Here is a 14,778-nt window from a genome sequence, read left to right as displayed (position 1 = left end):
CGCCATGCAGTGGGAGATACCTGGCGTGAGTGAGCTGATAGGTCCAGTGCAACTTTGTTAGTTTTTTTGCATCTAGGATAACAGTGTAGCATAGCATTTTGTATGTAAATTCAGCCGTGGTTGCACACAGAATATAGGCATGCTGCATATCATTTTAATCAGCAAACGCTACTTTTTGCAAATGCAATGCATTTTAATGGAAACAACGCACAAAAAAACGCTCCTCGCTACCAAGTCATGACATGACGTTACTAGAAGGGCTATCTAACATTCAGGGAGGCTAGATAAGTGGACACATCTGTACATGACCAGTCTTCACCACAAAAACAGCTACCATCTGCTTGGCCACTCCGCTCTCACATCAGAACTTCTGTGGTGGTACACCTCCAACTGGGGTCCACTAGGCCAACTGGTGTTTGGTCTCAGGGTCAAAGCTGTAGATCCAGGATTCATAGCCACTGATGATCTCCCAGACAGAGTTTGAGTGACGGTCATCAAACCTGGCCAGCATGTTGCAGCACCAAGTCAGCCAAGTCTCATTCTGCCCTCAAGTCAGCTGATGGGGCACCCAGCATGCAGAAACCTTGCTCAGGCAAATCTTTTTCAGATGGATCCTTCTCTAACTGGACCACAGTAAAAAAAAATTGGATTAAGTAAAAATGTGTATTTGGTATAGATGAAGCAAATGCAGACCCCATGTAGCAAAATTATTTAAATGAGTTACATTAAAATGAAAATTGTACATGCATAGACAGTTCCATCAAGAGATTGGATAGGCCCCAATATTAGAGATGAATGCAGCCCAGAGTGCGTGTATGTCCACACCCTGTTCTACAAAATATTACTCTCTGAAGAAGATGCAGGAAGCTGCATTGCACGGAGGCATGGTCATATATAGTTACACCGCTCTCGCAGCCTTAGGTCATCACACATGTCCAGGCACTCTGTACCCAATCCACCTCACTAAGAACCCCTGGGCCTAAATCCATTTAATTCTCACAATATCAGATTTGGTGAAGAATTAACTGATATAATATGTTCAAAACCAGGCAAGCTCATAAAATTAAGAAAGAAAAATGCGAGCCAATAAGTTTTTGTGTCCAATTTAATGCAAGTCATTTAATGCAAAGCCCAACCCTTGATTAGCAACTTAAAGCAGTAATATACAGGTCAAAAGAAAACTATCCTGTTTTTTATACTTAATACCGACACTGAATTCTAATTTTATTTTTCTTTCTTTTTTTACCCAATGTCAGCCCAGTTGCCATCTCTACTTCATTCTGAAAGGGTGCAGAATCGTGATCAATGTAATACTCAACAAGGACCTCCTGGAGTTCCAGGATTTCCTGGATCAGTTGGTCCTGAAGGTCCAAGAGGACATCCTGGAACACCTGGAAGAAATGGCTTTCCAGGAACTGTAGGGCATCCTGGACATCAAGGCATTCCAGGACCTAAAGGTATAGCAACATGAGAGATATATAAAATGAATATGTGCATTTTACTATTGAAATTGTATTTTGTAATAGTAATATTTAACTCATTAAGTGGAAAATGTATCAAACGTTCAAGAGAGAAAAAGTGGTGAAGTTGCCTATAGCAACCTGTCAGCTTCTACATGTCATTTTATGGACTGTGCTAGTTAAATGATGTAATATCAATAAACTATTAGGTTACAGCCTCTTGACTTCCACTTGCTAAAGTGCAAAGGCAAACTTATTGTAGAGGAGAAGGCTCATAGCCTAATATAGCTATAGTAATTAGGGTATCATTACTGTCCTGCACTTAATGAAATAATATTTTAATAAGGTAATTTGCTCCTGTATTAAAGTATTTAATTTTGAACTGGTACTATCTTAGTTTGTTCAACGCAAGTAGGACTGCAATATTAAATGAAGTAGGACTGCAATATTAAATGAAACCTGCTGTTTCCTAGCCAGCTGCCTTCTCACGTACTGCAATATTCCTCAATTGATTGATTACATAATGGGGATTTATAATGGATTATAAATCTAGAAGGAGGATACCACTTATATCACAGATACATTGCAACTTTCTTTAAATGGATGTAGTAATTGAATTGTCACAGTAAGAACTTTATAATCCTTAATTGTAGTTAAGTACAGGAATATTCTATCTAATCAGACATTTGTTTGGAGAATAATACACTGTCAGGCTCAAACCAGTTCCTCAGTATTGTATAGCAACCAACAATCCCAAGGTTGATTCATATGCACCAACGGTAAATTAGCATCAATAGTCAGTAATGAAGAGATTGAAAATTTCTGTGTAATTTACATGTGGCATATTTATTACTGGTACCAGTAAAATAACCTTGTTCATTATAGACCATATTATATAATCTATAGTAAAGGATAGGAGTGAATGGTGTAAGGGCTAGGAGGGTCCTAAGGCTAGGCAAGAAAAGTTCACAGGATTTTGAGGTGAACGCGTGCAAAATACCCTATGGTTAATACTTATATTAATATACTGTGTGTGTGTATATATATATATATATACATATATATATATATATATATATAGATAAAAAATCTCTACCAATTTATAGAAACATTACAGCCCAAAAAGGGTACTTTTATAACCTAAGAAAGTTGTTAGCGAATCTGGCTTATCAGAAGAAAAGGTGTGGAACTGTATAAGTTTGTAAACTTTTTGTAGTAGGGATAATAATTATTGGAAGAATCTATCTATCTATCTATCTATCTATCTATCTATCTATCTATCTACTAGCCAATGTTCCCAGTTTCACCTGAGTAGACCTTTGATATTTTCTGTTTCCATTTCCTTCATCCCATCTTAGCTTATAAGGTTAGTTCATTTTATGCCTCTGGGGTACAGGAGCTTGGTAGTGTCATGATTGAATAAATTAAGATATTTAAATTGTTTTTAATGTTAATGAGTTGATGGTGGATTATAAAACAGGAAGAGGTGATGCTTGTGAAAGGTATGAGATGGAGTCTGGCCTGAGACAGGGGTGGTGTGGTGGACACCTCTTGAGGTTCACGTGATAGGTATACATTAAAGAGTTCCTGCGTAAAGTCTAGCTTCCTCACAGGGAATTGCTTAGCACCAAAAACTTTCATAGACCTCACCATTGTGGTAAACCTTGAAGACAAACTCGAACAGTTGTCCAGCCAACACCATTTCTCATAAACCACCATAAGTATATGTTAAGGAGGTCCCCTTCACTGTCATGGGACATGATGGAGAAGTCCTCTCAGTTGTCCACCATGTACCTCAGGACTAGCTCATGCATCTCCCTAACCATTAGCTGTGTGTCATACATGAGATAGAGGAGGGTCCAAAACAGGCAGGCTGCTTCTCTTGTGGTGGAGACAATGGTGTGAGGCACTATCTCCCTTTTAACATTCAAAAACGCAATTGCCATTTTCGAGAAAATAAAAAAATACAAATACAAATCAAGTAAAGTAGCCAAAGAGAAAAAAACCTAGTCAAAGTGTTAAGTCCTCAGCAGTGGCGACTCCAGAAGTGGGGCTGCAGCACAGTCCAATATTCAAATAGGGGAGCCACACCAACGGCTACCAAAAATAATGGCAAACATTACTGCCAGTTGGTGTGGCTCACCTATTTGAATATTGGATTGTGCTGAAGCTTCACCTCTTGAGCCACCATTTGTCCCAGACAATGAGCTTACAGAACTTGTGGCATGTTGCTTTGTCACTCTATTACCTTGAATGACAGGAAACATTTTATCCTTTTCACCCTCGTAGGAGTTCAATTTAAAAAACCCCTGCTTAGTGTGTGCTTACATCATGATAGGAATATAATCCCCACATTTTGTGTTTCTAGTTCCAGGACTTTGGCTTAGGCATTGATGAGTCAGTCAGCCAAGACATTGCACAGTGGAGGAAACATTTTGCTGTATGTACTCGAGTATAAGCCGACTTTTTCAGCACTTTTTTTTTGTGCTGAAAAATCCACCTCGGCTTATACTTGAGTCAGCTTTAGGATGGACACGGAGAGCACAGCGCGCGGCTCTCCTGTGTCCCTCCTGCATCTCCGGTGGTGCACTTCCTTTACCACACGCCGCTGCCGCCGGAGACGCAGGAGGGACACAGGAGAGCCGCGCTGTGCTCTCCGTGTCCCTCCTTCAGAAGACAGCGCGGGAGCGTCGGAGGGTAAGAATCTAGCAGTGTGGGGCATATCTGGCACACCTGGCACTGTGGGGCATATCTGGCACACCTGGCACTGTGGGGCATATCTGGCACACCTGGCACTGTGGGGCATATCTGGCACTGTGGGGCACATCTGGCACTGTGGGGCATATCTGGCACATCTGGCACTGTGGGGCATATCTGGCACATCTGGCACTGTGGGGCATATCTGGCACTATGAGGTCTGTGTACGGGTAGAGCTGCATTTCCCACCCTAGGCTTATACTCGAGTCAATATGTTTTCCCAGGTTTTTGTGGTAAAATTAGGTGCCTCGGCTCATATTCGGGTCGACTTATACTCGAGTATATACGGTACCCCTTTTCACATACTTAGGAGATGATTTTTTTAAATTGCTGCTGGATGGGTGCTTACATCTGGAAAGGAATATACTAAGCTCTCAGAATTTCATGTTTCTAGGTCCAGGGGTTTGGACGGAGTGTTGATGAGTCAGTGAGTCAGGACATATATGTATATATACAGGTTGAGTATCCCATATGCAAATATTCCGAAATACAAAGTATTTTGAAATAAGGAACGTTTTTAGTGAGACAGTAGTGAAACCTTTGTTTTCTGATGGCTCAGCGTACACAAACTTTGGTTAATTCACAAAGTTATAAAAAATATTGGCTAAAATTACCTTCAGGCTGTGTGTATAATGTGTATATGAAACATAAATGCATTCTGTGTTTAGACTTGAGTCCAATCACCATGATATCTCATTGTTATGTGTAATTATTCCAAAATACGGAAAAATCCGATATCTAAAATACTTTTGGTTCCAAGCATTTTGGATATGGGATACTAAACTGTATATATATGTTTTTTTATGTATTCTAATTACTAAACTTTGATTCCAGGAAACTACAGATTCATTTTGTCCCTGAATAATAAAAATATTGTTTAGACCTTTGTCAGAATTTGGTGTGTGACAGTGGCGTAAGTTCGTCCCAGTTGCCCGGAGGCAAAATAAATACAGGTGCCCCCTCCCACTATAGATGAATATATGTATGTATGGATATACGTGTGTGTCATTTATTTTAACTCACACATTTCTTAGCAGTCATACACAGAATTAGAACCCATGACCTGTTACACATAAGACAGACACCTTACTGATCAAGCTGTTTTCTCCTGTGTAGCATGGCTGCAGATTCTGATTATATGAAGCTACTTAGAATTGTCAATTCAAAACTATTGCAACTAGGCATATCTATGTAGATTTGCTCAGTCACTCACAATGCTGATTATTTCTCTGACAATTATTTTAAAAGCATCATATCCAGGATTAGAACCTACGACCTATCACACTGGAAGTAGGCACCTTACTGATGGAGCTACTTGCTCCTGTATAAGAAGCATGAGATTTCTAACTATAAGTTACTTGTAATTGTCAGAGCAGTAACTTCATGTAGCTAGAATTCTCATGTTTCTTATATAGGAGCAAATAGCTTCTTCAGTAAGGTGCCTGTTTTTAGGGTCATGGTTTCTAATCCTGGGTATGACACTTTTAAAATGGCCATCTATAATAAAGAGGGTGTGACTTGTAATGTGCAGGGACTAGTGGGGCAGGGTAGTCGGCCACAGGAGAGATAGCGGCGGCTGGCAATTAACTTAATTGAATGTCGCCTGAACACCAAATGTGAGGAGAGGTGCCCCCCTAAAGAGCAGGAGTCCAGCGGCAGCCGACTCTGTTGCCTCCCACAGTTACGCCTCTGGTGTGTGAGTACATTTATGTTAATTGTTTCATGAGTTTTACCAAGCCAACCCCTTCAGGCTTGGTCATCATAAAGTGGGCTTGAGTGAAGGAACTAGACATATTCATTGCTGGAAAAGAAGATTTCTTTCCTTTACTTTCTCATTGAGGCCCAGGAAAGCAGGAATTACATTATTTTGTGCTTAGATACTGAGATTTAAAGGGAGGAGATGGTGCATTTAAGTAGAGGGGTGTGGTTAGAGGGTGGCTGCATCACGAGATGCAGTTAACTTGGCCTCGAAAGCTGCCCAGCCCATCTGGCAGTCTGCGAGGAACAACGCGATCATTGGTCATTGGGATCACATATGCAGCAAGGAGGTGTTTAACACCTCTTACTGCATTTGCATTACTATGGATCTCATTTGCAAAGCTGCCTGTGGGCAGCTTTACATTTACTTCACTGTTTTATGGCTCTGTGTAGTCTTGTTGTAAAACACACAGTGCTATCACTTTATAGCACGGTATAACATACAGTGCTGCTTCTTTAAAGCATCAGAGTAGGACACATTCCAAAACTGACATTATGCTGATAATAGAGATGTGCACCGGAAATTTTTCGGGTTTTGTGTTTTGGTTTTGGATTCGGTTCCGCGGCCGTGTTTTGGATTCGGACGCGTTTTGCCAAAACCTCACTGAAATTTTTTGTCAGATTCGGGTGTGTTTTGGATTCGGGTGTTTTTTTTACAAAAAACCCTCAAAAACAGCTTAAATCATAGAATTTGGGGGTCATTTTGATCCCATAGTATTATTAACCTCAATAACCATAATTTCCACTCATTTTCAGTCTATTCTGAACACCTCACACCTCACAATATTATTTTTAGTCCTAAAATTTGCACCGAGGTCGCTGGATGGCTAAGCTAAGCGACACAAGTGGCCGACACAAACACCTGGCCCATCTAGGAGTGGCACTGCAGTGTCAGGCAGGATGGCACTTCAAAAAAATAGTCCCCAAACAGCACATGATGCAAAGAAAAAAATAGGCGCACCAAGGTCGCTGTGTGACTAAGCTAAGCGACACAAGTGGCCGACACAAACACCTGGCCCATCTAGGAGTGGCACTGCAGTGTCAGGCAGGATGGCACTTCAAAAGAATAGTCCCCAAACAGCACATGATGCAAAGAAAAAAAGAGGCGCACCAAGGTCGCTGTGTGACTAAGCTAAGCGACACAAGTGGCCGACACAAACACCTTGCCCATCTAGGAGTGGCACTGCAGTGTCAGACAGGATGGCACTTAAAAGAATAGTCCCCAAACAGCACATGATGCAAAGAAAAATTAAAGGAAAAAGAGGTGCAAGATGGAATTGTCCTTGGGCCCTCCCACCCACCCTTATGTTGTATAAACAGGACATGCACACTTTAACGAACCCATCATTTCAGCGACAGGGTCTGCCACACGACTGTGACTGAAATGGCTGGTTGGTTTGGGCCCCCACCAAAAAAGAAGCAATCAATCTCTTGCACAAACTGGCTCTACAGAGGCAAGATGTCCACCTCATCATCATTCTCCAATTCCTCACCCCTTTCACTGTGTACATCCCCCTCCTCACAGATTATTAATTCGTCCCCACTGGAATCCACCATCTCAGATCCCTGTGTACTTTCTGGAGGCAATTGCTGCTGGTGAATGTCTCCACGGAGGAATTGATTATAATTCATTTTGATGAACATCATCTTCTCCACATTTTCTGGAAGTAACCTCGTACGCCGATTGCTGACAAGGTGAGCGGCTGCACTAAACACTCTTTCGGAGTACACACTGGAGGGAGGGCAACTTAGGTAGAATAAAGCCAGTTTGTGCAAGGGACTCCAAATTGCCTCTTTTTCCTGCCAGTATACGTACGGACTGTCTGACGTGCCTACTTGGATGCGGTCACTCATATAATCCTCCACCATTCTTTCAATGGTGACAGAATCATATGCAGTGACAGTAGACGACATGTCAGTAATCGTTGGCAGGTCCTTCAGTCCGGACCAGATGTCAGCACTCACTCCAGACTGCTTTGCATCACCGCCAGCGGGTGGGCTCAGAATTCTTAGCCTTTTCCTCGCACCCCCAGTTGCGGGAGAATGTGAAGGAGGAGCTGTTGACGGGTCACGTTCCGCTTGACTTGACAATTTTCTCACCAGCAGGTCTTTGAACCTCTGCAGACTTGTGTCTGCTGGAAAGAGAGATACAACGTAGGTTTTAAATTTAGGATCGAGCACGGTGGCCAAAATGTAGTGCTCTGATTTCAACAGATTGACCACCCGTGAATCCTGGTTAAGCGAATTAAGGGCTCCATCCACAAGTCCCACATGCCTAGCGGAATCGCTCTGTTTTAGCTCCTTCAATGTCTCCAGCTTCTTCTACAAAAGCCTGATGAGGGGAATGACCTGACTCAGGCTGGCAGTGTCTGAACTGACTTCACGTGTGGCAAGTTCAAAGGGTTTCAGAACCTTGCACAATGTTGAAATCATTCTCCACTGCGCTTGAGTCAGGTGCATTCCCCCTCCTTTGCCTATATCGTGAGCAGATGTAAAGGCTTGAATGGCCTTTTGCTGCTCCTCCATCCTCTGAAGCATATAGAGGGTTGAATTCCACCTCGTTACCACCTCTTGCTTCAGATGATGGCAGGGCAGGTTCAGGACTGTTTGCTGGTGCTCCAGTCTTCGGCACGCGGTGGCTGAATGCCGAAAGTGGCCCGCAATTCTTCGGGCCACCGACAGCATCTCTTGCACGCCCCTGTCGTTTTTTTAAATAATTCTGCACCACCAAATTCAATGTATGTGCAAAACATGGGACATGCTGGAATTTGCCCAGATGTAATGCACGCACAATATTGCTGGCATTGTCCGATGTCACAAATCCCCAGGAGAGTCCAATTGGGGTAAGCCATTCTGCGATGATGTTCCTCAGTTTCCGTAAGAGGTTGTCAGCTGTGTGCCTCTTATGGAAAGCGGTGATACAAAGCGTAGCCTGCCTAGGAACGAGTTGGCGTTTGCGAGATGCTGCTACTGGTGCCGCCACTGCTGTTCTTTCTGTGGGATGCAATACATCTACCCAGTGGGCTGTCACAGTCATATAGTCCTGAGTCTGCCCTGCTCCACTTGTCCACATGTCCGTGGTTAAGTGGACATTGGGTACAACTGCATTTTTTAGGACACTGGTGGCTCTTTTTCTGACGTCTGTGTACATTTTCGGTATCGCCTGCCTAGAGAAATGGAACCTAGATGGTATTTGGTACCGGGGACACAGTACCTCAATCAAGTCTCTAGTTGCCTGTGAATTAACGGTGGTAACGGTGGATACCGGACACACGTTTCTCACCACCCAGGCTGACAAGACCTGAGTTATCCGCTTTGCAGCAGGATGACTGCTGTGATATTTCATCTTCCTCGCAAAGGACTGTTGAACAGTCAATTGCTTACTGGAAGTAGTACAAGTGGTCTTCCGACTTCCCCTCTGGGATGACGATCGACTCCCAGGAGCAACAACAGCAGTGCCAGCAGCAGTAGGCGTTACACTCAAGGATGCATCGGAGGAATCCCAGGCAGGAGAGGACTCGTCATACTTGCCAGTGACATGGCCTGCATGACTATTTTCCTGTGTAAGGTGGAAATTGACACTGAGGGAGTTGGTGGTGTGGTTTGCAGGAGCTTGGTTACAAGAGGAAGGGATTTAGTGGTCAGTGGACTGCTTCCGCTGTCATCCAAAGTTTTTGAACTTGTCACTGACTTCTGATGAATGCGGTCCAGGTGACGTATAAGGGAGCTTGACAAAGGCAACACACGGCTTGACACCTGTTGTCCGCATTTGTGTTCAAATAATTCCACACCGAAGAGGTGATTTTTTTTTGTATTTTGACCAGGCATGTCAATGGCCATATTCGTCCCACGGACAACAGGTGTCTCCCCGGGTGCCTGACTTAAACAAACCACCTCACCATCAGAATCCTCCTTGTCAATTTCCTCCCCAGCGCCAGCAACACCCATATCCTCATCCTGGTGTACTTCAACAGTGACATCTTCAATTTGACTATCAGGAACTGGACTGCGGGTGCTCCTTCCAGCACTTGCAGGGGGCATGCAAATGGTGGAAGGCGCAAGCTCTTCCCGTCCAGTGTTGGGAAGGTCAGGCATCGCAACCGATGCAATTGGACTCTCCTTGGGGATTTGTGATTTAGAAGAATTCACAGTTCTTTGCTGTGCTTTTGCCAGCTTAAGTCTTTTCATTTTTCTAGCGAGAGGATGAGTGCTTCCATCCTCATGTGAAGCTGAACCACTAGCCATGAACATAGGCCAGGGCCTCAGCCGTTCCTTGCCACTCCGTGTCATAAATGGCATATTGGCAAGTTTACGCTTCTCATCAGACGCTTTCAATTTTGATTTTTGGGTCATTTTACTGAACTTTTGTTTTTTGGATTTTACATGCTCTCTACTATGACATTGGGCATCGGCCTTGGCAGACAACGTTGATGGCATTTCATCGTCTCGGCCATGACTAGTGGCAGCAGCTTCAGCACGAGGTGGAAGTGGATCTTGATCTTTCCCTATTTTAACCTCCACATTTTTGTTCTCCATTTTTTAATGTGTGGAATTATATGCCAGTATCAATAGCAATGGCCTACTACTATATATACTGCGCACAACTGAAATGCACCACAGGTATGGATGGATAGTATACTTGACAACACAGAGGTAGGTAGAGCAGTGGCCTTCCGTACCGTGCTGCTATATATACTGGTGGTCACTGTCAGCAAACTGCAAAACTAAAATGCACCACAGGTATAGAGTCTAGATGGATAGTATACTTGACGACACAGAGGTAGGTAGAGCAGTGGCCTTCCGTACCGTACTGCTATATATACTGGTGGTCACTGTCAGCAAACTGCAAAACTAAAATGCACCACAGGTATAGAATCTAGATGGATAGTATACTTGACGACACAGAGGTAGGTAGAGCAGTGGCCCTCCGTACCATACTGCTATATATACTGGTGGTCACTGGTCAGCAAAACTCTGCACTGTACTCCTCCTATATAATATACTGGTGGTCCCCAGTACCCACAATAAAGCAGTGTGAGCACAGATATATGCAGCACACTGAGCACAGATATGGAGCTTTTTCAGGCAGACAATGTATACTGGTGGTCACTGGTCAGCAAAACTCTGCACTGTACTCCTCCTATATAATATACTGGTGGTCCCCAGTACCCACAATAAAGCAGTGTGAGCACAGATATATGCAGCACACTGAGCACAGATATGGAGCGTTTTTCAGGCAGACAACGTATACTGGTGGTCACTGGTCAGCAAAACTCTGCACTGTACTCCTCCTATATAATACTGCTGGTCCCCAGTCCCCACAATAAAGCAGTGTGAGCACAGATATATGCAGCACACTGAGCACAGATATGGAGCGTTTTTCAGGCAGAGAACGGATAAAACTGGTGGTCACTGATCAGCAAAACTCTGCACTGTACTCCTCCTATATAATACAGCTGCTCCCCAGTCCCCACAATTAAGCAATAAGCACAAACGGAGAGGACGCCAGCCACGTCCTCCTCCTAACATTTCCAATGCACGAGTGAAAATGGCGGAGACGCCCGGCTCCTTATATAGAATCCGAATCTCGCGAGAATCCGACAGCGGGATGATGACGTTCGGGCGCGCTCGGATTAACCGAGCCATACGGGAGAATCCGAGTATGCCTCGGACCTGTGTAAAATGGGTGAAGTTCGGGGGGGTTTGGTTTCCGAGGAACCAAACCCGCTCATCACTAGCTGATAACATATGTTTTATTGGTCTATTTAAAGATAATGCACATGAAGTTAAGGAAATCAGTACTAAAAACAAAAAAACAAACAATCAAAACAGAATTGAAGGGTGAAATAAAATCAAAGTTTTTCTATAATTGGGAACTCTGAAGTGCTACATTTGTCATAAGTAATAAAACTGTTTATTAGCTCTGGGATATGACCATCACATGCTATTAAGATTTGCTTCTTTGTAACATCCTCTTGGCCAGTAAAGCAGATAATTTAAATATACAGTAAAAGTCCCAGAGGAAAAGAGGTCCTACAAGAATCTCTAGTATGGAAAAGTAATAGTGTAGTAAGCATACTGATGGTTTCTGAAAGGGTCATACTCCATTCTCTGTAATATGAAATTTGTGTTTGTTTTTACTTATGAGTTTGCAAAAAATATTCAGTTTTATATTTGCACAAAGATTAAATTCCTAAACAGGATATCCACAAAGCTTTCCTTCTGCTGCAACTATCTATAGAGTCTAAAAGGTGTAGTTGTTGGTACACTATCCGTCACTGATATAGCTTTGGTAGATGTCTGCCTTGCAAATACAAATAAATGACTTCAATATGTAATATGTATTTAAAAAAAACAACAACAACACATTGTTGTTTATAGTTTGCAATGCCTTAATAATAGTTTGAATACATCAGAATGTAATCTGGTCCTGAAATTGTTGTTAATTACAGAGAAAAATTCCTAAATCCAAAGCGTGACTTTCAGAATTTACTCATTTGAAAAACATAAAAAAACATAAATTCTGTTTATGTAATCCACATAGGGCCACCTGGAAAACCTGGATTAAAAGGACAAAGAGGAGAAGCAGAACCTGGAATACAGGGACCCCCGGGGATTCCAGGTATAGTATAGGGCAGTTTTGTATAGTACAGTGATTTGGAACCTTAGCACTCCAGCTGTTTTTGAACTACACATGCCAGCATGCCTTGGAACAGTTTTGCTATTTGCCCATGCTAAAACTGTAGCAGGGCATGCTGGGATGTGTAGTTCAACAACAGCTGGAGTGCCAAAGGTTCCACATCACTGGTATAGTACAAGGCAGTACGGATGGTGTAATGTTATTACTGCTTCACAGCACTGAGGTCATAGGTTTGATTTCCACCATGGCTTTTACTGTGTGGAGGTTGTATATTGTCCCGGCACTTGCTGGGATTTTCTCTGGGTACTCTGGTTTCTTCCCACAATCTAAAAATATTTGGTAGGTAAATTGGCTCCTGGCAAAATTAAAATAAAATAATAACCCTAGTGTGTAATGTGTTTAGTGTAGACTAGATGGGCCAAGTGGTTCTTTTCTGCTGTCAAAGTTCTATTTTTATATGTATATATTGTTGATTATTTTATTTTCAATTACATTTTTTTGGGAATGTGTTCTACGAGTAGACATAATGCCATTACAATGTGATATTCTGCAGTGAGCACTTTTAGGGTGGTGCGTTTTAGCGGGACCAGCTTGGCAGGAAGGAGCCCACACATGGGCTCCTATCCAGCCGCCCACACATATGCGGCGGCACCGCATCCACCTGACCTAACCGCAGCATGCTACGGTTGAGCCAGATGACAGGACAACTGGATTTCAAGAAGAACACATACATTTGAATGTATGTGTTCACACAGTGCAGCTGTGCCGCTCTGTGTTCTCCTTGAATCCAGTTGTGGAACTGGCTGGATGCCATTCTGTGGCATCTGGCAAAAAGGCATGGTGTGAATCCACATAGTGTTTTAGCAGGACCTGGGTCCTGCGAAACGGGTCCAGCAAAAACGCTATGTGTGGCCCAAGCCTTATTGTTGTGTCCATCTATTGATGTTACTGCTGTTCTATTATGTAACAGTAAATAACTGCCCACAATATTCTTCATTTTGTCAAGAGTAGGTGGGTTCAGCATGTCCCTGTCTACTAATAACAGAAAGTGGTCTAAAGCTGGCAGCGAGTTTGTGATGGAGGATTCCAGTCAGTTTTTTTTTACAAGGCAAGACATCAGACTCAAGATTTGATTGGGGAAAAAAAGTTTGTGGGGAGAAACCAGCTCACGGAGACATAATGGATAGATGGGGGCAAACAAAACATGTTATCCATAGATGCAATTGAATAAATCATAATTTGAAGAAACAGTCTTTGCTTAATTGTCATACATATATGATCAGTTACGGTTAATTGTGAAAGTTGTCTATTAATTACTGATATGGATATTTTATATGTTTTGCTATTTTAGGACCCATGGGCCCACCAGGAATGAGCAAAGAAGGTCGATCTGGATTACCAGGTCCTCCTGGTAGAGATGGAGAACGAGGACCTCCTGGAACACAGGGGTCTCCAGGACAACCAGGAATGTGTGACCCATCTGTATGTTTTAGCGCAATTGTTGGCAGAGATCCATTTAGAAAAGGACCAAACTATTAACAGTGATTTTTAGGAAGTAGCAAAACAATAATGTTCGCCTTCTGTCGTCTTTCATGTCTCAGGAAGATTCTAATGGTCAACTTCATAAGAACACAAGTACCTCTTTTTTTGTAAATTTGTGTCTTCAGAAAAAACAAACACGCAAACATTGATGGTCATTAAATCTGAAGGTGGTGACATATGTCTGAAGTAAGCTCTACTTATAATGTATATTTATCTATCTGTAAGGTATACAGATATAAAACTGTGAAATAGTTTCACATAAAGTTACATAAAATGTATAATTCGAATATATTGTGTCAGATATCTTTTGTGCAACAATGTTAAAAATCAAAGAATATGAAAAACGAGTGCATCTTATTTAAAACAAGTTTCTATTTCTAGAAAGTCTGATTTATATGCTAAATAAGGTTCTATACATGAAAGACCACACTCTTTTGGACCAGAATTAAAAATGTTTTTTTGGTTTTTTTTTCAACAAGTATGTAAATTGTTTTTGTTCAGTTTTGTTATATTATTATATAGTATATATTGCAAACTAATATAACTTTTTGATTACAGTACTGAAATAACTGAATTTATATTAAGAATGTTATTACATTTTACTTTTTAAATGATAGATAT

The 14,778-nt window shown here is 42.1% G+C and overlaps 1 protein-coding gene across 1 annotated transcript in view; it reads left to right on the top strand.

The window, feature by feature from the left end:
• Positions 1 to 14,500, top strand: part of COL21A1 (collagen type XXI alpha 1 chain) — a 472,866-nt gene extending 458,366 nt beyond the window's left edge. Inside the window, exons 28-30 of the mRNA XM_063916728.1 lie at positions 1,257 to 1,457; positions 12,520 to 12,597; positions 13,967 to 14,500. Coding sequence (XP_063772798.1) covers positions 1,257 to 1,457; positions 12,520 to 12,597; positions 13,967 to 14,154 — 467 coding nt within the window. The 3' untranslated portion in view covers positions 14,155 to 14,500. The remainder of the gene's footprint in view (positions 1 to 1,256; positions 1,458 to 12,519; positions 12,598 to 13,966) is intronic.
• The last annotated feature ends 278 nt before the right edge of the window (positions 14,501 to 14,778 follow it).

This window comes from Pseudophryne corroboree, chromosome 4 (assembly GCF_028390025.1).
Source record: "Pseudophryne corroboree isolate aPseCor3 chromosome 4, aPseCor3.hap2, whole genome shotgun sequence".
In the NCBI taxonomy this organism is placed as follows: Eukaryota; Metazoa; Chordata; class Amphibia; order Anura; family Myobatrachidae; genus Pseudophryne; species Pseudophryne corroboree.
This window is presented reverse-complemented; position numbering and strand designations above follow the sequence as displayed.